This window comes from Papio anubis, chromosome 1 (genome assembly GCF_008728515.1).
Source record: "Papio anubis isolate 15944 chromosome 1, Panubis1.0, whole genome shotgun sequence".
Classification (NCBI taxonomy): Eukaryota; Metazoa; Chordata; class Mammalia; order Primates; family Cercopithecidae; genus Papio; species Papio anubis.
Window position 1 is genome coordinate 226,871 of NC_044976.1, and position 24,198 is coordinate 251,068.

Genomic DNA, 24,198 nt, shown 5'->3' on the forward strand with positions numbered 1-24,198 from the left:
TGGGCTCAAGGGGGGTCCTCCTTTGGAGCTCCAGCAGGGTTCAGAGGGGCCCATGGGGTCCAGACCCTTCCTGGGGACACCAGGCAATGGCGGATCGCAGGCCAGGCCATGGGGGCCGTGGGGTCACAGGGCTGCAGGAGGGTCCTGGTGCTGAGGGGCTCAGGGTGATGGGCGGGAGCCCAGGATGGGGCAGCCCGGGAGGGAGCATAGGCCAGCTGTGGGGACCCCCCTCCCTCAGGACAGCCCCCCAGGACTGGGCCCAGCCGTGGAGACCCCCCTCCCTCAGCACAGTCTCCTCAGGGACAGGGCCCAGCCATGGAGTGGGGGCTACTGGGGCCTGGGGGCAGGGCCTGGGGGCTGGGGAAGTCCCAGGGGAGCATCTTTCGGGCCAGTGCCGGCGTGGTGGGGGGCGACCCCGGTGGGCATGGGCTCGGGGCGCTGAGGTGGCAGGACCGCTGCAGAGACCGTGTTTGTAACAAAGTAGCCTTTATAGGTCCCTGAAGGCGGGCAGTGTGGCTGGGGCGTGGGGTGTGGGGCGTGGGTGGCCGCCCCTAGGGCCTCGCGTTCTCGGGCTCCTTGCGTTCCTCCTTGGCTGTCCCCGGGGAAGGCTCTTGCTCCGGGTGCCTGTCGCCTGTGCCCGACTGCTCCTTGCCCGGGGCCTGGGGCTGCCCGTCGTGGGCGCTATCTGGGTCAGGAGTGGGGCCGGGCAACTGGGGATGCTGCGGTGCCAAGGGAGGTGGCACAGGCCTGCGGGTGCTCGGCTGGTCTGGGGCACGCGGCGTGGGTGGCCCGGAGGACTTGGCCTGGCGGGTGGGCGGAGGCAGCCGTCGGCGGAGGCTGCAGGAGCCCCCCAGGCGCGGCCACACGTCAGCCTCTCCATTGTGCAGGAGCACGAAGCGACGCTGGGACAGCAGAGGCAGCATCTTCTGGCCGCGCAGGCTCTTCTGGAAGGTCTCCAGTGCCAGGTCTGGGGCAGGCGGGGGAGAGGGGGTAAGTGGGGGGCAGAGGCTGGGACTGGGAGGAGCAGGAGGGGCGGGGAGGGTGTGAGGGGTGGGGAGGGTGTGAGGGGTGGGGAGGGTGTGAGGGGTGGGGAAGGTGGGGGCAGGGGCGGCGCTGCCACACAGAAGGTGGAATAGCCCCATCTGTGGGGGTCTGAACTTGGGAAGAGGGCGGGTGGGCATTCAAGACTGGGCAGGCTGTGGGGGTGTGGGGTGGGGGCTTGGAGGGCTCACCCAGGGTCTCGATGACCACACCTGGGATGACCTCCTTCAGGACCTCGCAGTTGGTGTGCAGGGCTGGGTTGGAATTCATCTCCAGCAGCCATACCTGCACCAGACGCCAGTCAGACCCTCCCCACCCCGAGCCCACTGGGCCAGCAGGGCAGAGGCCCTGGTCCTCATTCAGCCAGGTGGCTCTGGGAGATTGCTTCTTTTTTTTTTTTGAGACAGAGTCTTGCTCTGTGCCCCAGGCTGGAGTGCAGTGGCGCGATCTCGGCTCACTGCAAGCTCCGCCTCCTGGGTTCCCGCCATTCTCCTGCCTCAGCCTCCCGAGTAGCTGGGACTACAGGCGCCCGCCACCTCGCCCGGCTAGTTTTTTGTATTTTTTAGTAGAGACGGGGTTTCACCGTGTTAGTCAGGATGGTCTCGATCTCCTGACCTCGTGATCCGCCCGTCTCGGCCTCCCAAAGTGCTGGGATTACAGGCTTGAGCCACCGCGCCCGGCCGAGATTGCTTCCTTTCTATAGCGTTGCTCCCCTGTTTGTCCACTGAAACTCTGAGGGTCTGAAGCTCTGGCCTGAGGGGCTGCCCTGAGGAGGGGTTGCAGGTCCGTCCCAGCTGCATAGGAGGTGAGCCTCGTGGATACATCCATCCCCAGGGCTGCATGCAGGCAGGGTGGGGGCTGACTGCAGAGTCTGCCTGGGGCCTGCCAGTGTGGTTAGGGTGTGTGCAGATGGCCCCTGCCTCCTTGCATCTGCCTCCCGTGCCCCCGCCACCCAGGAGAGCACCTTGAAGTTGTCATCAATCAGGAAGTCACAGCCGATGAGGTCAAAGTAACCCAGCTTGCACTCCAGCTTGGACTTGGCGGCCAGAAAGCAGTGGGCCATGATCTGCTGCATCCGCTTCTGCAGGGAGGCAGGGAGGCATCCTGGCTGTGGCCTGTAGGCCCTGATCACACCCCAGGTCTGAAGAGCCACAGCCACATCCCTCACCGGCACTCCCATCTGAACCCACACCTGTACAACCACACCTGCCCCCACGTTCGTGCACTCAGCATCACAGGCTCACAGCCAGAAACTCAGTCAACAAAATCCTGGAGCTCCTGCCCTGTGCCAGGCCCTGGAGATACACGAGTGAGCAAAACTCACAAGAAATCTCTGCCCTGGAGCAGTTCTTTCAGAGCAGAAGAGACGGATAGCAAATGGGATACATAAAATCTCGAATCTTGGTAAGAACGGTGAATTTTGTCGTTTTTTAATGTGCTCTGGTTTTATCCTCTGCTCCCCAGCTCAGCTGTAGCCTCAAAAAACAACGGCGTGCATCCCCAGAACTGGAGATAGAAAAATAGACCTCATTTATGAAAAAAATTGTAAGTATTTGTTTTCTTATGTCTGGTAGTTCTTTGGAAGATCCCACTTGAAAGGACTAACAGAAAGTATGAGGGCCGGGTGTGTGGCTCACACCTGTAGTCCCAGCATTTTGGGAGGCCGAGGCAGGAGGATCACTTGAGCTCAGGAGTTTGAGACCAGCCTAGCCAACATGGTGAAACCCCATCTCTACTAAAAATACAAAAATTGGCCAGGCACATAGCTCACACCTGTAGTCCCAGCACTTTGGGAGGCCGAGGCGGGAAGATCACTTGAGCTCAGGAGTCTGGGATCAGCCTGGGCAATAAAGCGAGACCTTAGCTCTACAAAAAAATTAACAAAATTAGCTAAGCATGGTGGTGTGTGCCCGTAGTCCCACCTACTTGGGAGGCTGAGGTGGGAGGACTGCTTGAGCCCAAGAGGCAGAGGCTGTGGTGAGCTGAGATTGTGCCACTGCACTCTAGCCTGGGTGACACAGTGAGACTATTTAAAAAAAAGAAATATGAGGATGATGTTTCATCAAATAATAGAGAATATCGGTGAAGAGAGAAAAATTATAAAAGAGAATCAAATAGAAATTCTGAAGTTGAAAAGTAGAACAAATAAAAAATTCACTAGGGCTCAACAGCAGATTTGAGTTGTTTGCAGATAGGCCAATTGAGATTATTTCGTCGGAGGAACAGAAAGAAGAAAGAGGCCGGGCGCAGTGGCTTCACGCCTATAATCCCAGCACTTTGGGAGGCCAAGGCAGGTGGATCGCTTGAAGTCAGGAGTTTGAGACCAGCCTGGCCAACATGGTGAAACCTCATCTCTACTAAAAATACAAAAATTAGCCAGCTGTGGTGGTGCGTGCCTGTAGTCCCAGCTACTTGGGAGGCTGGTAGGCCAGACGATTGCTGGCGCCCAGGAGGAGGAGGCTGCAGTGAGCTGAGATCGCACCACTGCACTCCATCTTGGGTGACAGAGACCCTGTCTCAAAACAAAAGAAGAAAGAGAGAGAGAGAGAAGAAAAAGTCTCAGAGACTTGTGGGTGGGACACCACCAAATGGACTAACATATGCATAATGGGAGTCTCAGAAGGAGAGAAGAGAAAGGAGCAGAAACAATATTTGAAAAAATAACGGCTGAAAACCTCCCAATTTAATGAAAACAACCAACACATTCAAGAAGCTAAATGAACTCAAAGTAGGATAAACTCAGAGATCCACCACCTCATCAGCAAACTTCCAAAAGACAGAGAACGTCGAAATCAGCAGGAGAGAAGCAGCTTGTCATGGACGAGGCATCCACAGAAAGATGACCAGTTTCTCATCAGAGGTCGTGAGGTGGGCAGGCGGTGGGATGACATATTCACCCACTAAAGGGAAAAGACTGCTGACCTGCAAGTTCTACATCTTAGGCAAAAGCTGGCTCTAAAAAATGGGAAGGGGAGGCTGGGCGGCAGTGGCTCTTACTCTGCAATCCCAGCACCTTGGGAGGCCGCAGGCAGGCGGATCACAAGGCCAGGAGATCGGGAGACTACGTGAAAACCCCGCCCCCACTAAAATACAAAAATTAGCCGGGCGCTGCCATGCCTGCAGTCCCAGCTACTCGGGAGGCTGGGAGGGGCAGAGAATGGCGCGAACCTGAGGTGGCGGAGCTTCAGTGAGCCGATCGCACTGCACTCCAGCCTGGCGGAGGAGCTTGTGACTCGGCCTCCCAAAATGAAGGGGAAATTAAGACACTCCCGGATAAAGAAAAGCAGAGGCCGACCTGCCCTACAGTCCTTCAGACTGAAACGAAAGGACACTAGACAGTAACTTGAATTCATGGCTGGAAATAAAGAGCCCCGGTAAAGGTCGTTGTGTAATTAAATAAGAGACAGAATAGATGTATTTTTGTATGTGATTGTCTTCTCCTAAAAGACAACTGTATATAACAATAATTATGAATCCATGTTGACGGACACAAACACACCCCGCTGTAATTTCTGGCAACAGCGTAAGGGAGGGGCGGGGCTGTGTAGAAGCAGTGTTTTTGTATACTTTTGAAATTAACTTGGTGTTAATAACAACTGAATTGTTTATTTTAAAACACTTTTTATTTTAGAAACAGGGTCTTGCTGTGTCGCCTAGGCTGGGGTACAGTGGTTTGACTGTGGCTGCCTGCAGCCTTGACCTCCTGGGCTCAAGTGATCCTCCCATCTCAGCTCCCCGAGTAGCTAGGACCGAAGGTGCATACCACCATGCTGAGCCAATTTTGTTTTTTAGAGATGGGGTCTCACTATGTTGCCCAGGCTGCTTTCAGACTCCTGGCCTCATGTGATCTTCTTGCCTCAGCCTCCCAAAGCATGGGATTACAGGCATAAGCCACCAGACTCACCCTAATTGTAGTAAATTTAAGATATGATATTAATGGCAATCCTCAGAATAACCACTAAAATAACTCAAAAACATAGTAAAAGAAATGACAAGGTAATTAAAATGCTACACTAAGCGGACGTGGTGGTTTATGCTTGTAATCCCAGCACGCTGAGGGGCTGAAGCGGGTGGATCACCTGAGGTCAGGAGTTTGAGAAAAGCCTGGGAAACATAGTGAAACTCCGTCTCTACTAAAAATACAGAAAATTAGCTGGGCCTGGCGGGGGCCTGTAAATCCCAGCTACTAGGGAAGCTGAGGCAGGACAATTGCTTGAATCCGGGAGGCGGAGGTTGCAGTGAGCTGAGATCACGCCATTGCACTCCAGCCTGGGCAACAAGAGTGAAACTCTGTTTCAAAAAAAAAAAAAAAAGTTACACTAGAAAATATCTCTCTAAAACAACAGGAGGCAGTAATGGAGAAATTGAGGAACAAAAAAGACATAAGACATAGAAAACAAATAACAAAATAGCGTATGTAAATCCTACCTTATCAGTAATTATATTAAATGTAAGTGAATTAAACTTTCCGATTAATAGACATTGACGGGGTGCATTAAAAAACATGATATACCATCTACAAAAGATACTTAAGTTTCAGAGACAAAAATAGGTGGAAAGTAAAGGGATGGAAAAAGATATACCATGCAAATGGTAACCAAAGTAGAACTGGAGTGGCTCTACTAATATCAAAGAAAATAGACTTTACAACAAAAATTATTACTACAGAGTAAAAGAAAAGTTTTACAATGATAAACCAAGAAGATCTAATAATCATAAACATACACGAACCCAACAACAGAACCTCAAAACATACAAAGCCAAAAACTGACAGATCTGGAGGGAGAAACAGACAACTGAATATCCCACTTTCAGTACAGAGACAGAAGACTAACAAGTGAATAGAAGACTTGAACAACGTGATAAACCAAACAGACCTAACAGACACCCACAGAACCCTCCACCCAAAGGCAGGACACACATCCTTCCCCAGTGCACATGGATATTCTCCAGGAGAAACCATATGCTGGGCCACGAACAAGTTTCAAGTGGTTTTTAAATTTTTTTAATGATTTACTTAATGAATAGTAAGTTTGTTTGTTGTTTTTTTAAAGATGGGGTTTTGCTATGTTGCCCAGGCGGGACTCAAACTCCTGGGCTTAAGCAACGACCTGGGATCCCAGGTATGTGCCGCCACACCAGCTCCAACAATTCTTCAATACTTTTTAAAGGGTTGAAATAATGAAGTATGTTGTCTGACACAATGGAATGAAATTAGAAGTCAATAACCGAAGGAAAATTGGAAAAATCACAAACATGTGGAAATTAAATAACATGCCCTTAAGCAACTAATGGGTCAAAGAAAAGCTCACAAAGGAAACTTAAAAATACTTTGAGGTTAAGTGTCGTGGCTCACGCCTATAATCCCAGCACTTTGGGAGGCCGAGGCAGGCGGATCACCTGAGGTCAGCAGTTCAAGACCAGCCTGGCCAACATGGTGAAACCCCATCTCTACTAATAATACAAAAAAAATTAGCTGGGCGTGGTGGCACGTGCCTGTAATCCCAGCTACTCGGGAGGCTGAGGCAGGAGAATCGCTTAAACCTGGGAGGCGAGGTTGCAGTGAGCTGAGATTGCACCATTACACTCCGGCCTGGGTGACAAGAATGAAACTCCATCTCAAATAAAATAAAATAAAATATAAAAATAAAAATACTTGGAGACAACACACAAAATCTTATGGATGCATCAAAAGTGGTGGTCATGGGGAAGTTCATAGCACTAAGCACCTACCTTAAGCAAGAAGAAAAAACTGGAATCATAACCTAAGTTTTGACCTTAAGAAATTAGAAAAAGAGGGTTTGAGATGAGCCTGGCCAGCAAGGTGAAACCCCGTCTCCACTAAAAACACAAAAAAATTCGCCGGGAGCGGTGGCGCGTGCCCATACTCCCAGCGACTCGGGAAGCTGAGGCAAGAGAATCGCTTGAACCCGGGAGGCAGAGGTTGCCGTGAGTGGAATCGTGCCACTGCACTCCAGCCTGGATGACAGAGCGAGACTCCACCTCAAAAAAAAAAAAAAAGAATTAGAAAAAGGAGAGCAAACGAAACCCCAAGCAAGCAGTAAGAAGGAAATAATAAAGACGTGACTGGAAATAAATGGAATAGAAAACAGTAGAGAAAAAATCAGTGAAACCAGGAGTTGGTTCATTGAAAAGATCAACAAAATTGATAAAGCCTTAGACTGACCAAAAAGGAAAAAAAAAAGGAGAGAATAATCAAATCACTAAAATCAGGGGAAAAAGACTTTATATTGATTAAAAGGATGACAAGGGAATACTACGTACACTAAACAAATTAGATAACCTAGAAGAAATGGACAAATTCTTTTTTTTTTTTTTTGAGATGGAGTCTGGCTCTGTCGCCCAGGCTGGAGTGCAGTGGCACAATCTCGGCTCACTACAAGCTCCGCCTCCCTGGTTCACACGATTCTCCTGTCTCAGCCTCCCGAGTAGCTGGGCCTACAGGCACCCGCCACTATGCCCGCTAATTTTTTTAGTTTTTAGTAGAGACAGGGTTTCACAGTGTTAGCCAGGATGGTCTTGATCTCTCGACCTCATGATCCACCCACCTCAGCCTCTCAAAGCGTTGGGATTACAGGCGTGAGCCACCATGCCCAGTGAAATGGACAAATTCTTTAAAAAAACAAACCAGACTACTGTAATCCCAGCACTTTGGGAGGCTGAGGCGGGCAGATCACGAGGTCAGGAGATCGAGACCATCCTGGCTAACATGGGGAAACTCCATCTGTACTAAAAATACAAAAAATCAGCTGGGAATGGTGGCACCTGGCCAGAACTGCTTACTCTGGGGAGACCTGAGGCAGGAGAACCACTGAACCCGGGGAGGCAGGAGGCTGTGGCGGAGCCGAGATCACGCCACCACACTCCAGCCTGGGTGACAGAGTGAGACCTGTCCCAAAAAAGAAAAAGAAAAAGAATGGAGGCCGTAGACGGGCAGATCACAGGCCAGGAGATTTAGACTATCCTGGCGGGCCTCACGTGAAACCCCTGCCTCCTACTAAAAATACAAAACTTAGCTGGCTGCAGGTGGCAGGCGCCTGTAGTCCCAGCTACTCGGGAGGCTGAGGCAGGAGAATGGCGTGAACCTGGGAGGTGGAGCTTGCAGTGAGCTGAGATCTGGCCACTGCACTCCAGCCTGGGTGACAGAGCGAGACTCCGTCTCAAAAAAAAAAAAAAAAAAAAAAAAAGAAAAAGAAAAACAAACCAGACCAGACTAACGATTAGAAAATCTGAATGGACCTATAACAGGTAAAGATTGCAGTAGTATTAGTAATAATAATAATAAACTTTCTTACAAAGAAAAACCCAGGTGACTTTACTGGTGAATTATTCCAAACAAAGAATTAACACCAATCCTTCACAAAGACTCCAAAAATAAAAGAGGAAGAACACATCCTAACATGCTGTGAGACCAGTGTTACCTTAATACCAACCCAGTCAGAGACATTCATGAAAAGAACGCTACAGACCAATATTGCTTATAAGCACAGACACAAAAATCCTCATTAAAATACTAGCAAACCAAATCCAACAGCATATTTCAATTTAAATGGTTCAATACTATCATCAGGTGAGGTTTGTCATATGAAAGTTAATCAGGCTGGGCGCGGTGGCTCAAGCCTATAATCCCAGCACTTTGGGTGGCCGAGACGGGCGGATCACGAGGTCAGGAGATCGAGACCATCCTGGCTAACACGGTGAAACCCCGTCTCTACTAAAAAAAAAAAAATACAAAAAAACTAGCCGGGTGTGGTGGCGGCGCCTGTAGTCCCAGCTACTCGGGAGGCTGAGGCAGGAGAATGGCGTGAACCCGGGAGGCGGAGCTTGCAGTGAGCTGAGATCTGGCCATTGCACTCCAGCCTGGGCGACAGAGCGAGACTCCACCTCCAAAAATAAAAAAATAAATAAATGAAAGTTAATCAATGCAATACAACACATTAATGTAATGATGGGAGAATAAGACATGATCATCTCAGTGGATACAGAGAAAGCATTTGACAGATTTCAACATCCTTCTATAATATTAACAAAAACCACTTAACCAATTGGGAACAGAAGGCAACTTCCTCAGCCTGACGAGGGTATTTATGAGAAACCTCCTCAGATCAGGAACAAACAAGGATGACTGCTTTTGCTGCTACTTTTCTTTTCTTGTTTTTTTTTGAGGTGGAGTCTCGCTCTGTCGCCCAGGCTGGAGTGCAGTGGCCGGACCTCAGCTCACTGCAAGCTCCACCTCCCGGGTTCCCGCCATTCTCCTGTCTCAGCCTCCCGAGTAGCTGGGACTACAGGCGCCGCCACCTCGCCCGGCTAGTTTTTTGTATTTTTTAGTAGAGACGGGGTTTCACCGTGTTAGCCAGGATGGTCTCGATCTCCTGACCTCGTGATCCACCCGTCTCGGCCTCCCAAAGTGCTGGGATTACAGGCTTGAGCCACCGCGCCCGGCCTGCTGCTACTTTTCAAAATTGTTCTGGAAGTAGCCGGCAATATGTAAGAAAAGAAATAAAATGCATATATATTTGAAAGGAGGAGGTAAAGCTGTTTTTATTCCCAGACGACATGATCCTTACATAAAAATCTTGAAGAACACACACACACACGGAGCTAATAAGTGAATTCAGCAAAATTGTAGGATACAAGATCAACACACAAAAATCAGTTTTATTTTTATACACTAACAATGGACAATCCAAAAAGGAAATTTAAAAAATAATTCTGCCGGGCGCGGTGGCTCACGCCTGTAATCCCAGCACTTTGGGAGGCCGAGACGGGCGGATCACGAGGTCAGGAGATCAAGACCATCCTGGCTAACACGCTGAAACCCCGTCTCTACTAAAAAGTACAAAAAACTAGCCGGGCGAGGTGGCGAGCGCCTGTAGTCCCAGCTACTTGGGAGGCTGAGGCGGGAGAATGGCGTAAACCCGGGAGGCGGAGCTTGCAGTGAGCCGAGATCCGGCCACTGCACTCCAGCCTGGGTGACAGAGTGAGACTCCGTCTCAAAAAAATTAAAATAAAATAAAATAAAATAAATTCTATTCACAAGTGCCAAAATAATAAAATACCTAGGAATAACATTTGCCCTCGGTGACAGACTTGTATGCTGAAAACTACAAAGCATTGCTGAAAGAAAGGGAAGAAGACCTAGAAAAATGGAAAGGCATCCTGTGTTCATAGATCAGAAGACTAAATATTGTTAAGATGTCATTACTACGTGACCTACAGATTCAACGCAATGCCTATTAAAATTTCGATGAGGCTGGGTGCAGTGGCTCACACCTGTAATCCTAGCACTTTGAGAGGCCAAAGTGGGCAGATCGCCTGAGGTCAGGAGTTTGAGACTAGCCTGGCCAACACGGTAAAACCCAGTCTCTGCTAAAAATACAAAAATTAGCCAAGCATGGTGGTGGGTGCCTGTAATCCCGGCTACTAGGGAGGCTGAGGCAGGAGAATCTCTTGAACCTGGGAGGCGAGGTTGCAGTGAGCTGAGATTGGGCTACTGCACTCCTACCTGGGCGACGGAGCGAGACTCCGCCTCAAAACAACAACGACAAAAAAAACCTTTACAACTGGACAATAAAGACCAGCCACAGCGTTTGAATAGACATTTCTCTAAAGCATATACACAGCTGGCCAGTGAACACATGAAGTTATTTGTCATTAGCAAAATGGAAATCAAGCCCACAATGAGGTATCCCTGCACCCAGACTGGATGGTGATTTTTTTTTTTTTTTTTTTGAGACGGAGTCTCGCTCTGCCACCCAGGCTGGAGTGCAGTGGCCGGATCTCAGCTCACTGCAAGCTCCGCCTCCCGGGTTCACGCCATTCTCCTGCCTCAGCCTTCCAAGTAGTGGATGGTGATTTTTTTAAAAAAGAAAGGAAAATAACAAGTGTTGGCAAGATCTGGAGAAACTGGAAAAGTGGTTCATGGTTAAGTTAAAGTGTGTTACCCTGTGACCCCACGACTCCATTCTTGGGTATTTTCCCAGGAGAACTGAAAATATATGTTCATACAAACAGCATTTCATAATAGATCAATAATAAAACTCAGCGTCCACCAACTGATGACAAAATATGGTCCACCCATATGATGGAATGTTGTATGAAAGGGATACATGGCTGGGCGCAGTGGCTCACACCTAGCACTTTGGGAGGCTGAGGCGGGCAGATTATGAGGTCAGGAGATTGAGACCAGCCTGGCCAACATGGTGAAACCCCGTCTATACTAAAAATACAAAAATTAGCTGGGCGTGGTAGCACACGCCTGTAATCCCAGCTTCTTGGGAGGCTGAGGCAGGAGAATCGCTTGGACCCGGGAGGTGGAGGTTGCAGTGAGCTGAGATTGTGCCATTGCACTCCAGCCTGGGCGACAGAGTGAGACTGTCTCAAAAAAAAAAAAAAAAAGAAAGAAAAGAAAAGGAAAGGAAAGAAAAGGATACGTGGACTTTGTGGATGAACTCTGAAAGCGCCACGCTAAGAGAAAGGAGACGAGAGAGAGAAGGTCCATCAGCGGCGGCCGGGACTGGCCAGCAACGTAGCTGTGATAGCTTGTTAGTACAGTGTTTCTTTTTTGGGGTGATGAAATGTTCTGGAATTGGTGGTGGTAACTGCACAACTTTTGAAATACTAAAAACTACTGAACTGCATACTTTAAAATGGTGAATTTTGTGTTCTGTGAATTATCACAATTAAGAGAGAATTCGGGAGATGTGAGGAAAGTAACTGGAGGCTCCTCTGAGTGCCGCCGTCCCAGCCACAGTGACACGCGCCTGTGGGTGAGGAAGGACCGTCCCTGGCTGCCGCTTCCGGGGCCTGGCCGAGGTGACCAAGACAGATAAGGAGTCCTTCGGCCAAGCCCCGTTTTAATCCCAGCTTCACACCATGCTGCTCAAGGGCCTTTGCTGCCAGGGTTGTTTTAAGTACCCCACAGGTACCCCACGGAAAGGAACCCTGCAAAATTAGGACACCCCACGGCACATGGCCCTTAGCTAGGAGAGTCCGGCCTGCACGGAGGTACCCCACGGAAAGGAACCTGCACGGGCTGCTGCTGCTCCAGGACACCTGGCCCCGGGGCTGCTGTCGGCCCTGCCCTGCCAAGTGGAGGATCTGAAAGGAACAAAGACTCTTCACACGGTGGCTGCCACTGAAGCCGAGCTGTCCCCTGACCCTACAGGGAGGCTGCTCAGAGGGACCCGTGCAGACAGACCCCCGGCTGGGCTTTCCGTCTGGGCCTTTGCTGGCTGCTGGGGACAGGCGCTACCAGCTAAGGGAGTGGAGACGCTGGAAGGGTTTGGTTCCACACGGTCAGGTCACGCTTTAGCGCAGCCGCCCATGCACACCAGGGACGTCTGTGTGCCTGGTGCCCAGCCTGGCCATGCCCCCCGCCCTGAGGGGTCTCACCCCGGGCTGGAGGGCACAGTGCACCCACCGTGAGGGTGGTGAAGACCCAGTCCTTGGGGAGGCCCCGGGCTTTCCAGAACGTGGTGTTGATGTGTCGGTTGAGGCGCTCCATGCTCCACACCGTGTCCTCCTTCAGTAGCACGTACAGCGGGCTCTTCTTCTGCATGAACTGGGGCAGACGGCGCCTGGAGACTGGCTCCCAGAGTGTCCAGGGCACCTGCCCTCATGGGGGTCCCCAGGAGAACTTCCCCTAACCTAGAGGGCCTGTTCCCTGGGGGTTCCCTGAGAGCCTCCCTCAGCCCCACCGTGACCTGCCGCAGAGACCCTCCCACAAACACCTTCGTCTGCTGAGACCCCCCTTCAGCTGTGAAGACCCCGCAGATCCTCACAGAAGGCCCCTACCTGGACTCTCCCATGAAGGCCCTTCCCCAGAGACCTCTGCTCACTGGGCCCCTCCTCTGACGGCCTCAGAATCCCCTTGGTTCCCACGCCCACCCAGACGCCATCCTCAGAAACCCCAGCTGCAGCTTGGGAGCCAGGCTGTGCACTGGGGGGTGCAGGGCTGTGAGCCCTTTCCCCAGCTAGCGGGGTCCCTGCCACGCCCTTCTGCTGTGCGCAAACGAGGGAGGTGAGAGGCAGTGCTGACTGCCGGCAGGGGGCAGCCCAGGCTACTTCTAGGCCTGGGCCACCTCCATCTGTAGCCGCACCCCCTCTGCATCCCCTAGCAGTGAGAACCTCCCTCTAATCTCATCCCAAGGCCACAGGGAGGGCCCTCACCTACGGCGGACTCTTACCTGGTTGGTCAGGTGGCCGCTGAGGTCGCTGGAATGGGGGTCGTAGAGGCTGAGGGTGAGGCGGGCATAGCCGTGGCTGAAGAAGATCATGTAGGGTGTGGTGCAGGCGATGAGCAGGTAGGAGCGCACGTCAAACTTCCTCCCATCCAGCAGCAGGGGGTTCTGGATATACCTGAGGGCACCACATCGGGGCTGCTGGGCTGAGCCGCGGGGCTGGCCTGGCCTGCGTCCCCTCACACCCCACCCCAGGCCTGGGCCATTTCCTCAGCGTCCCGCCTCTGACCCAGGTGTGACCTCCAGGGAAAGGGGGCCTTTCTGGGCCGGAATATGTCAGGGGAATTGGAAGGAAGGGCCTGGCACCCTGATCGGTGCCCCAGGGCATAACCGCAGTAGGAGCCTGGAGGGCTGCCTGGAGGAGGAGGGCATGAAGTGGCTTTGGAGAGAAAGGGAAGGAGCACGCCAGGCGGGCGGCCGGGGGTCCCAGGCAGTGTGTAGGGGGGCGCGCTAGGCAGAGGGGGTGCGCCAGGTGGAGAGAGCACGCCAGGTGGAGGGACGTGAAGGAGGAGCCGATGGAAGCTGGGGACAGTGGACGGCAGCTGTGGCCAGAGCGAAGCTCTCCAAGGGCCGGGGTGAGCCTCGTGCAGCCACAGGGTTTTCCGGAGGAAGCCTCCGACCCCGGGAAGGAGTGGTCAGCTTGGCCATAGGCCTGCAGGCTGCAGCTGCTGACTGGGCTGGGGAGTAGGGGGCTGGCAGCCGGGAGGCCACCCAGGCCAGGCCACCTGCGGGACAGAGGGGGCCCCAGCTGAAGGGCAAACTGACCAAACCCTCGATCCTGGATCCTGTGTCTGTGACCCCGGCCTGGTGTGACCCCTCCCCTCTGCTGACTACGCGGGGCCCGGCTGCGGTCTGCACAGGGGCTGGTGGTGCGGCTGCCTTCCACGGCCAAGGGCTCCTCGGCGGCCCTGCTGACCGCACCAGTAGGGCCCGGGTCAGCCCCCCAGACCCTCCCCGCTCTGGGCACCTGCGGCCGCACCTCTGCACCACCCGCGCCTGAGGCCCCCGGCACGGCGACTTATGGTGGATGGGGTCGTCGTCCGCGCTCCGGGTCTTGGCCTGCAGGGCGGCAACTTCCTCCTGGTTCCGGAGCAGGAAGATGCCTTTGCCCTGGTTGGAGGCCGTGGGCTTGCAGATCCATGTCTGGGTTTCTGCAGAGCAGGGCGCCTGAGCCCTGGCCCCGCCCCCCACCAGCCCCGCCCCCAGCCCGGCCACGCCCCTCCCAGTCCTCCTAAGGCGCGGCCAGGACCCTCTTCTCCCGGCTGCGACCCTAGGCCCGACTCCAACCCTGGCCCTGCGCTAACCACACGCCAGGCCCCAGCTCCTGCCCGTGCCTCGACCACGCCCCCCAGGACCAAGCTCCAGCCCTGGCCCCAGTGCCCTCATACCCCAACCTCCACGAAGGCCATTCCCTCCCCTTTCCAACACCTCAGCCCCCACCCGGACCGGGCCCAGCCCTGGCCCCTTCCTGACCACCTCGTCTGGTTCCAGCCCCACGCAGCCCCTCCACACCCAGCCCTGCCCTCACCAGCCCCCACCTTGGTCCAGCCCTGACCCTGTCTCCCCAGGGCCAGCCTGGTGTCCCGCCAGCAGCCTCTCACCGTCAAACAGGGTGAAAAAAGCCTCTCTCTCGTGCTTGAGGTCCAGGCGGTAGGTCTCTGGGAAAAACTCCTCCATTCTCAGGACCCTGCAGGGCAGGGAGGCAGGAGGATGAGCTGCTGTCCCTTCGCCCCAGGATGGTGGGCCGTCTGAGGCCCAGTCTGTGGCCCGGCGGGAGGGAGCGAAGGCACTGGCACCTGGCGTCCGTGGCCGTTCTCCTTGTGGGGACTTTGCGTTTCCTGCCCCTTTGCAGGCCCCCCCACGGGCTGTGCTGCTGGCCGCGTCCTTCCGGCTGCCGACCCCCACCTGGGACCCACCCGCTGGCTGCTTTTTCCCTCATGGTTGCCCTCCCGGCTGGCACCATCTCAGCCATTTATGAGACACCAGCTCGTGGCAGCGTCCTCACGGCTGGGATGGGGGAGCCCCGGCCCCGCCCAGCTCTGCATTCACCGGACGGCCAGCGTGGGTCTCTGCCTGGCCGGGCTGAGCCTCTGACTCTAGCTGGTGGTTTTCCTTTGTGTGGGACCCCCTCCCCGCTTTCTCCTTTTCAGACTACACCAGGTTTAGGTCTGAACTTCGGTCTGAAGGGCCCCTCCCAGCTGGGCTAAGTGAGTTTACCTCTGTGGCCTGAGGTGTCCTGGGCTTGTCCACGGGAGGTCCTCCAGGGTGGGTGCTGCAGCGTCCTTTCCCAGCCTGCAGCCCAGGGGACAGAGGGCCTGGGCCGAGGGGCCAGCTCATGGTGCTTGGAGTGGGTGGGGACTGGGGGATGGGGCACGGGTGGTGAGTGGGTGGACACGTGAGGGTTTTTTGTGTTTTTTTTTTTTTTTATTGAGACGGAGTCTGCCTCTGTCACCCAGGCTGGAGTGCAGTGGCACGATCTCAGCTCACTGCAAGCTCCGCCTCCCAGGTTCACGCCATTCTCCTGCCTCAGCCTCCCAAGTAGCTGGGACTATAGGCGCCCGCCACCACACCCGGCTAGTTTTTTTGTATTTTTAGTAGAGACAGGGTTTCACCATGTTGGCCAGGATGGTCTCGATATCCTGACCTCATGATCCACCTGCCTCGGCCTCCCACAGTGCTGGGATTACAGGCGTGAGCCACCACGCCCGGCTGGACACGTGAGTTTTGATGGAAGGAGGCGACTGGGTGGACCGCGGTGCCTAGGGGAAACAGCTGTGTTGCTCTAGGCTGGAAGTGGACGCTGGATGTGGTGTAAGGCTGGCGTCATGGGTAACCGGGGGCGGGGGGTGCAGATGGAGGCAGCTGTGGTTAGCTGGGCAGGTGCGTGGTGCAAAAATGTCTGGGCCAATGAAGTGGGGAGGGATGGGTGGGTCCATAGAAGGGCAGTGGGTGGGGCTGGGAGCAGCAGGACGAAGTCGCTGGGATGGATGGCCCAGACTTGGGTGAGCGATGGGCGGCCTCACTCAGGGCACCCACGGGTGACGGTGGCACGGTGTGGGATTTTGGATGGACGAGTGTTTGGGGTGAAGGCACGTGACAGGTGGGTTGTAGCTGGGTGGGTCTGAGATGGACGAGTGGGTGGTGTCAGGCCCAGTGGGCTGGGGACGTGTGGGATCTTCCCTGTTTAGCCGCCGGGAAGAGGCTGGGTTTATGGGATGGGTGTTTGGCCCTCTAAATGACAGGTGGAAGGTGGATTCAGGGTGCTGACGGGTGGGGGCTAGGGCCAGCCTGGGAGCCCAGGTGGGCAGGGGCAGGGGCAAGGGCGGGTGCAGGGGTGGGTGCAGGGGCAGGGACAAGGGCAGGGATGGGGCAGGGATGGGGCAGGGGCAGGGTCAGGGACAGGGATGGGGCAGGGGCGGGGGCGGGGACAGGGCAGAGGCAGGGGCGGGGGGGGGGGGGGGGGGGCAGGCGCAGGGGCAGGGGCAGACTCACCTGGCCTGGGTCCCCCCCGGCGCCTTGCTGGCCTTGCTCATGGCCCACGCCTGCCCCCGAAGGGTGCTGAGCAGCCCGATCTTGGTGGTGAGGAGCTTGTTGTTGGGAAGCTGGTACAGCAGCTGCTCTCCTGGAGGTCAGAGGCCAGGGCACGTGTGGAGGGCGTGCAGGACCTCAGTCCCCACTCCTCCAGTCTGCCCTGTGCTCCGGCCCAGGAGGCCCCTGCAGGCTGCCCCCCGTGGCGCCGGCTCCCGCTACCTTCCCGGAAGCTGCCGTAGCTGTCTCGGCTCTTGACCTCACACCACTTCAGCACGTAGTCCTCCCGGCGGCTGTCCTGGATGCGCCGCCAGCCCTTGCTTTTGCAGTAGGAGCTGATGCTGCAGGGGGGCCGGGGTGGGGGTGACCTGGGGGCCCGGGTGAGGGGGTGGGGCCGGCGGGCGGCCAGCGGAGGCCGGGCTGGGCCCTGGGAGCAGGCGGTGGGCATTCAGCGGGACAGGACCGCCCAGGGCCCCTACTCACATCGCAGCCCCGTTGTTGCCTCCGATGTAGAAGAAGGGTCCCGGCCGCGTGCTGTGGGGCGATGGCTTCCCGTCCCCCAGCAGGAGCCCCTCCAGGAGGGCAGCTGGGGGCCCGGTGGCATCAGTGTCATCCGAGTCTGCAGGCAGGTGGCTGGTCAGGAGCCCAGGGGGTCTGGGCGTGGCGGAGACTCTTCCTGCCCCCTCCAGGTCCGGCCCACCGTGCCCACCTGTGTCATGGTCTGGCTGGCTTGGCTGACACGGGAGTCCCTCCTCCTGGCTGCTTCCCATTGGCCTCTCATGGGCTGGGCCTGTGAATGGGGTGGGGTCCCACCCGGGTGGCTACGGGAGCTGTCCACTCAGCCCAGACATGGCTCAGTCAGTTCACTCCCAGCCCATTTCTCCAAGACCCTGGACAACCCCCCTGGCCCATTTGGGGCTCAAGTTCAGCCCGAGCTCCGACCCAACCAGGCAGCCTAGGGACTGCTTACACCTGGGGAGGGGCTGCGACCACCCTCCAGGGCCAGCCTTCCTGCCAGGGTGGGGAGCTCGGAGCAGGGGGCAGGGAGGTCGCCCCCCCACCCTCCTCACCAACAGGGCAGTGGCCTGGTGCAGGGCAGGGGCCAGGCTGTGAGGCCAGTGCTGGGTGCAGATGTGACACAGGGATGGTCCCAGGAGGGCAGGGGTCACAATGTCCATGATGATGTCATGGGTGACCCAAGGGGCCATTGTCAGGCAGGGGAGATGAGGGGCTGCCCTTCTGGGAACAGGCAATGCTGCCCAGCGGCTGCCCATGGGGGTGGTGCCAGCCAGGCAGAACCCTGGGCCGCGGAGCGCGCATCTCCCCTCTGTGCCTGTAGAGCCGGGCGCCCACAGCTGGGCCTTTTCTCGGAGCAGCAGGGCGTGGCCGTGTGTGGGTCCTGCCCCTGCCCCATGAGACCGACTGACTTCCTTGGGGATGGAAGTCCGTCCCAGGGAGGCCTCGGCTTTGGAGAGGAAGGAGGCCACTCAGGGCTGCTCTATTCACCTGGGACTCGAGCCCGAGGCTGCCGCTGGATCCTTGGTCTCTTGCCCCTCTTGGAGCCGGCTTGGGTCCGAGTGGGCGGTCCCCGGCGATGGACGAACCGGGTGCAGCTGTGGGCCATTGGCCGGGGGGCGCCAGGCCGAGGGCCCTGCAGGGAAGATGCTGCTTTGACCCTCCTGTGGGAACTTCGGGCAGCCCGAGGCCCCAGCACTTGGATGGAGCAAGCAGTCAGGCCCACCCTGCCCAGGAAAGGGCGCCTCCCAGGGCCGTGGACTTGAGCCTGTGTAGGTGGCTGGCTCCTGCCTCCGTGGCAGCCGTGGGGCTTGGCGCCGTGGGGGGCCGAGGCTGTCTCTGCACCCTGTCTCTGCCGGGCGAGTCCTCCCCGGCCAGAGCTGCTCCTCGGGCGTGGGCGAGCTCGGCCTGGGTACCAGCTGGAAGGAAGGACAGCGTCAGGCCTGCCAGGTGAGGCGCCTGCCTGAAGAGTGGAGGGTGGGAGGACTCCCTGGCCCGAGCAGGGGTCTCCTCTGTCTCCGCTGCTGATCCCAGAAGCCAGTTGTGGGCTGTGTGCAGCCACCTGGTACCTGCCATCCGGGTTCCTCTGCGGCCGCCCCCGGGCGCCAGGCCCGACCCCCAGGACACTGTCCCCAGCACCTTCCTGTGTTGTGACTCAAGAACATCTCAGGAATTTTCAGCCAGTTCCTTGACAGATCCTGCTACTGCTGTCTCCAGCAAACAAAGCCATCTTGGGGCTGCTTGGGAGCTGAGGCCTTTTTTTTTGTTTGAGGCGGAGTCTCGCTCTCCCAGGCTGGAGTGCAATGGCGCGATCTCGGCTCACTGCAACCTCTTCCTCCCGGGTTCAAGCGATTCTCCTGCCTCAGCCTCCCGGGTTGCTGGGACTACAGGCACCCACCACCACGCCCGGCTAATTTTTTGTATTCTTAGTAGAGACAGGGTTTCTCCATGTTGGTCAGGCTGGTCTCAAACTTCTGACTTCAGATGATCCACCCGCCTCGGCCTCCAAAAGTGCTGGGACTACAGGTGTGAGCCACCGCGCGTGGCTTAGGTGAGGACTTTCAAGGGTTTGAAGGAACTCGCCCAGGAGACAGGGGAGCACACGGCAGTGGAGGCTCTGAGGCTAGAGAAGGCTGGAGCAGGCCTGAAGCTCCAGGCTGGGGGCAGAGCTCTCCAAAGGCAGCCCCTGCGGCTGACCTGACCTGCAGAGATGGCGGCATCGCTCTCGGCCGCACGAGGCCTTTGTGTCTGCCCCTCCCTGCCCCACCTGAGTGACAGGAGGGAAGGAGACAACGAGGAAGCCCACGGGCAGGGGAAGGCGGGTAAACCGAGGCAGCCATTCGCACGATGACCCAGCTGGGTGGGGCCACTGGGGCCCGTCCTGGGGAAGGAGCAGAACACAGGCTGGGCCCCGCACCTGTGGCCGGGAGAGCCTCACGCCCTCTTCCTAGGGTGGGCTGGGCAAGAATGGAAGAAGTTGGGAGCCCTGAGACCCCTCCCCACTCAGAACAGGAGGACTTTTGGAGGAGGCTGGACCCTGCGCTGACATGGAACAGGCACATGCGTACGATACTCTGCCTTCAATGGGAGACCTCAGCTCCTTCTCATGGGTTCTCAGCACCCAGGAGTCCTGCTGGGGAAAGGGATCCTCTAAAGTTCTGACTCACAACCAAAGCGGCTGCCCAGTCCCGACAGCATCATCAGAGGGACTCCCAGGTGTGAACGAGAATGACAGGTCACACACACACACACGCACAGACATGTCTACACACACGTCTACACAGACACACACACCTGAACACCTGCGTCTACACAGACGCACTACGCCACAGGTCTACACACACACACCTATACACAGACACACCTACACACAGACAGGTCTGCACGCGCACCTGCGCTGAACCGCACGTCTGCACACCGTCTACACGGTTTCCCTGGTTTCCTAAGTTCCTGGATCTGTCCCTGGGCTCCTGAACCTGGATCCTGGATCTCCTTTTCCTTCAGAACTACTTCCATCCTGAACCACTGGGCCTCAGACCCTTTGGGTTCAAATCTCCTGGAGCCACCCTGCGGCCCTGCCGCCTGCCGCCTGGACGCGGATGCTGGATGGATCTGCACGCCTGCGGACAGATCTGCACGTGCCACCAGTTGATCCTGGACACTCCTACCTGGACGTGTCACCGCGTTTGTCGCGCTGGACAGACCGCACCGCCTCTGCCTGGACCTGGACGTAATCTGCCTGCGCGCTGGATCTTGCCACCGCCTCTGCACCTGCATGCTGAATACGGACCAAATCTACCTGCGGTGCTGCGACGCCTCTTACCTGGACCCGCAATCTGCGTACCTGGACAGATCTGCAATGCACCTGGGCGCCGCGCATTTGACCTGCGGGACCTGGACCGCGCCGGATGCGCTGGACAAGCGGACACACTGGGGCCATTGACCTGGAGTCGCTGGACAGACCTGGACCACCTGAACCGGCATTAGAGGAAGAGGAAGGGGAGAAGCGGAAACAAGCCCACACGGTGGTGGAGACAGGACCCCTCAGAGAGCCGCACGCTTTTAAAGCAAAGGCATAGAGAATACAAAAGAGCCGATGGGAATTAAAAATGCAACACCAGGGTTGGGATTTAAGTCAAGGAAATTAAGTCAAGGAGGGCAGTGGCGTGATCGCGGCTCACTGTAACCTCCACCTCCCAGGTTCAAACGATTCTCTTGTCTCAGCCTCCCGAGTATCTGGGACTACAGGCGCCCACCACCACGCCCGGCTAATTTTTTTATTTTTAGTAGAGACAGGATTTCTCCATGTTGGCCAGGCTGGTCTCAAGCTCCTAACCTCGTGATCCGCCCACCTCGGCCTCCCAAAGTGCTGGGATTTCAGGTGTGAGCCGACACCCCGGCCTGAAATTAAAGGTTTCTTAAGCGGCTGCCCACTGTGTGTGGTGAACCCGGGGCCAGAACACAGGTGGGACGCAGCCTCGCGAGCGTCAGAAGCCGCTGGCTCCACACGCCTGTCCGTCTAGTAAACGCGTTTTGGAGTCTCTGACGGACGCGACTCTGAATCTGGAAAGAAAGTGTCTCACTCCGAGATGCTGACCGACGCGCCCTGTATGGCGGTGGGACTCGGGAAGCCGGCGGCGCCCAGGGTGCAGGATGGTCGTGACGCCCCTCGATGGGGACACGGTGTAAAGGCGGCGTGGAAACTCAGCTCACGACCTTACGATAAATTGTAAAATAAGCTTTTTACCTGGTGAGATGAAAAGATCGGCAGGAGACTGCACCCCGGTAGGATGAACAGAGGAGACTTTTAAACCTGAAGAAATCGCCCAAAAAGCGACCACACGTTGGTGTCCTGCTGCGAGCTCCCCCCAAGAATCTAAGCTTGGCCACCTGGGGCCCCAGGCAGGTACTGACATTGTTCGAAGAACCGGTGCCTCCTGGCCGGAGCCACTGTCTGGGGATGCACGCCCTGTGGTCTCAAGCAGTCGTCCGTCCAGGGCTTGCTCTGGGGAAGCAGACCTGGTCCCAGGCCACAGAGCTCGTCCCAGGGCTGCCCTGCCCTCCCACCCCGCCCAGTACACACACGGTTCCCTGGCCTGGCCTGGGCCTGAGCCTCTCGCATGGTGGCGCTGGGTCTGGGACCCGAGTGTGGCCTCCGCAGAGCAGGCTCAGCCTGGCCCCACCCTACCCGATCCCTGTCCGGTCCCCTCCCCAGCCTCCTCTCCTGGGCAGCCTCCCGAGGGGACCCGCAGGCAGGGCATAGGAGGGCGGGGCCGAGCCCACTGGACCCCGGCAGATGGCCACGGGCGCCCTTACCTGCCCAGCCCACAATGTCCTGGGAGCCTGGGCCAGGAAGCAACAGTGGTGACCTGGCAACCGTCTCCTGGCAACCACCGTGGCAACCGTCTCCTGGCAACCACCACGAAGCCAGAGCCCAGAGGTGAGCAAGGGTTTTCGAGGACTGGGAGGGGCTGCTGAGGGGCGGGGCCGGCCTGGGAAGCAGGGCTGGGAGCTGGAGGCTGGAGAAGGGGTCTCATGGGCAGTCACTGCTGGGCCTGAGCCCCTCCACCCGGCCCTCCCAGATGGTCCCTGAGCCGTCTCTCAGGCCCCACCCATGCTCCGAACTCCAGGACCTGGCCCGGGCCAGGCTCCCCGTGCACCCTGGCCATGTTTGCCGAATACCCAGCTGCCGATGCCTGAGCATTCTCTGTGCTTCAGGCGGTCAGGTCCCTGTTCTCTCTCCACAGTCCAAGACGAGGTGCTGCCGTGCCCTCCTCGTCCCTGTTCTCTCTCCACAGTCCAGGACGAGGTGCTGCTGTGCCCTCCTCTGCAAACAGGAACCGGGGGCTCAGAGAAGTCAGTGCCCCACAGAGGGGGACTCACATCTGTCCGTCCAAACTGCACCATTCTGTAAGCCCTCGCCGTGTCACAGACCTCGGCGAAAGTGAAGCGTTCAGTAGGGGTTTGGGCCATGAGGGACAGCCCACCCGACCTGACTTGATCACACTCTGCTGGGAAAAACTCCAAGAACATCACGATTACCTTCTGCGGGAACAAGGGCCATCATGAAGCCCTACGGCCCAGGCCCCTCCCACCCATACCTACAGGCACCCCAGCCCGTAGGCAGCGGTGGGCTCTGGCATCAAGCTGGTCCCCGCCTGGCAAGTGTTTGCAGTGTACCTGTGTTGCTGTAAAGCTGCCCTTTCTCTATCTGTGTGTGTCTTTGTTTAACCCTCACCTTCTCTGTTTTTTTTTTTTTTTTTTGAGACGGAGTCTTGCTCTGTTGCCCGGGCTGGAGTGCAGTGGCCGGATCTCTCAGCTCACTACCACCTCCGCCTCCCAGGATCAAGTGATTCTCCTGCCTCAGCCTCCCATGAAGTTGACTGAGCAGGCGCCTCAGCTTAGCCTCAAATACTCGCTAGTTTTTGTATTTTTTTTTGATGGAGTCTCACTCTGTCACCCAGGCTGGAGTGCAGTGGCGCAATCTCGCCTACTGCAAGCCTCCCCGCCTCCCAAGTCTACGCATTCTCCTGCCTCAGCTCTGCAGCTGGGACTCTCATGCTCGCCCACCCTCACCCAGCTTGCCTTTTGTATTTTTAGTATGACACGCTCTACTGTGCTAGCCAGGATGGTCTTGATCTCCTGACCTCTGATCTGCCCTCCCCGGGCCTCCCAAAGTGCTGGGATTACAGGTCTGGAGCCACTGCCACCGCCTGTTTTTAATATACAGAGTCTCAGCTTCTGCTGCCCAGGCTGGATTGCAATGGCACAGTCTCAGCTCACTGCCACCTCCGCCTCCCAGGATCAAGTGATTCCCTCCTGGCCTCAGCCTCCCGGTAGCTGAGATTACAGGACACTCAGCCATACAGTGCCTGGGCTAATTTTTTTTTTTTTTTTTTTGAGATTTGAATTCATTTGTTATCCAGGTTGTACAGTGGGCATGATCTTGTCTACTGCAAGCTCTGCCTCCTGGTCTACACCTTCTCCCCTTCCTGTCTCTAGCCTCTCGGTGAAGTTGGGATAGGTTTACCACGCTCCAAGCACTTTTTTGTATTTTTATTAGAGACGGGTTTCTCCATGTTGGTCAGGCTGGTCTTGAACTCCTGACTTAGGTGGATCCTCACTCCTGGCTCTCCTAAAGTGCTGCTGACTACAGGCATGGAGCTACTGCACCTCCTGCCCTACCTCAGCTCCTTTTAAAGGCCACTAAACATGCCAGGGTCTGGGGTCCTGGGCTTCCTGGTAAGACTTGATATGGTCTGATCTCTTGCCTCAAACGCTGAGCCTCCAGCCACGTGTCCCCCGCCCATCCGTGTCCTTCAGAGCTCTGCGTGTCACAAGGGCCTCTGCT

At 56.5% G+C, this 24,198-nt stretch overlaps 1 protein-coding gene and 1 long non-coding RNA gene across 9 annotated transcripts; one reads left to right on the forward strand and one right to left on the reverse strand.

The window, feature by feature from the left end:
- Positions 1-469: 469 nt before the first annotated feature.
- On the reverse strand, positions 470-22,291 carry TTLL10 (tubulin tyrosine ligase like 10). Of its 8 annotated transcripts, none has more exons than XM_017956109.3 (14): positions 21,595-22,282; positions 18,339-18,483; positions 17,542-17,622; positions 17,316-17,451; positions 17,055-17,173; positions 16,797-16,926; positions 15,522-15,596; positions 14,906-14,991; positions 14,272-14,455; positions 13,251-13,422; positions 12,485-12,625; positions 2,006-2,122; positions 1,233-1,326; positions 470-967 (listed from the first exon to the last, which is right to left on the reverse strand). In XM_017956109.3, the coding sequence occupies exons 2-14, from the start codon at positions 18,454-18,456 to the stop codon at positions 552-554; spliced, it is 1,869 nt and encodes a 622-aa protein (XP_017811598.1). In that variant the 5' UTR covers positions 18,457-18,483; positions 21,595-22,282; the 3' UTR covers positions 470-551. The 8 variants fall into 8 exon arrangements, with proteins under 8 accessions (XP_017811598.1, XP_017811597.2, XP_017811592.2 ...); XM_017956108.3 differs by having other exon boundaries at positions 14,284-14,455; positions 17,316-17,622; positions 21,595-21,660; positions 21,762-22,281; XM_017956103.2 differs by having other exon boundaries at positions 14,284-14,455; positions 17,316-17,622; positions 21,595-21,852; positions 22,164-22,279.
- LOC116273776 lies at positions 1,635-2,452 on the forward strand. Its single transcript, XR_004182179.1, has 2 exons — positions 1,635-1,846; positions 1,998-2,452. It is a non-coding gene; the product is annotated as an uncharacterized LOC116273776 (long non-coding RNA).
- Positions 22,292-24,198: the final 1,907 nt, after the last annotated feature.

Excerpts from the sequence above, each read along its gene's own strand:
- TTLL10 (XM_017956108.3), bottom strand. The coding sequence starts at position 18,456 with ATGGCCCACAGCTGCACCCGGTTCGTCCATCGCCGGGGACCGCCCACT. Across the intron at positions 14,992-15,521 it reads GGACACCTCAGGCCACAGAG|GGTCCTGAGAATGGAGGAGT; the intron begins GTAAACTCACTT and ends CCTGCCCTGCAG. Across the intron at positions 968-1,232 it reads TGTGGTCATCGAGACCCTGG|ACCTGGCACTGGAGACCTTC; the intron begins GTGAGCCCTCCA and ends CGCCTGCCCCAG.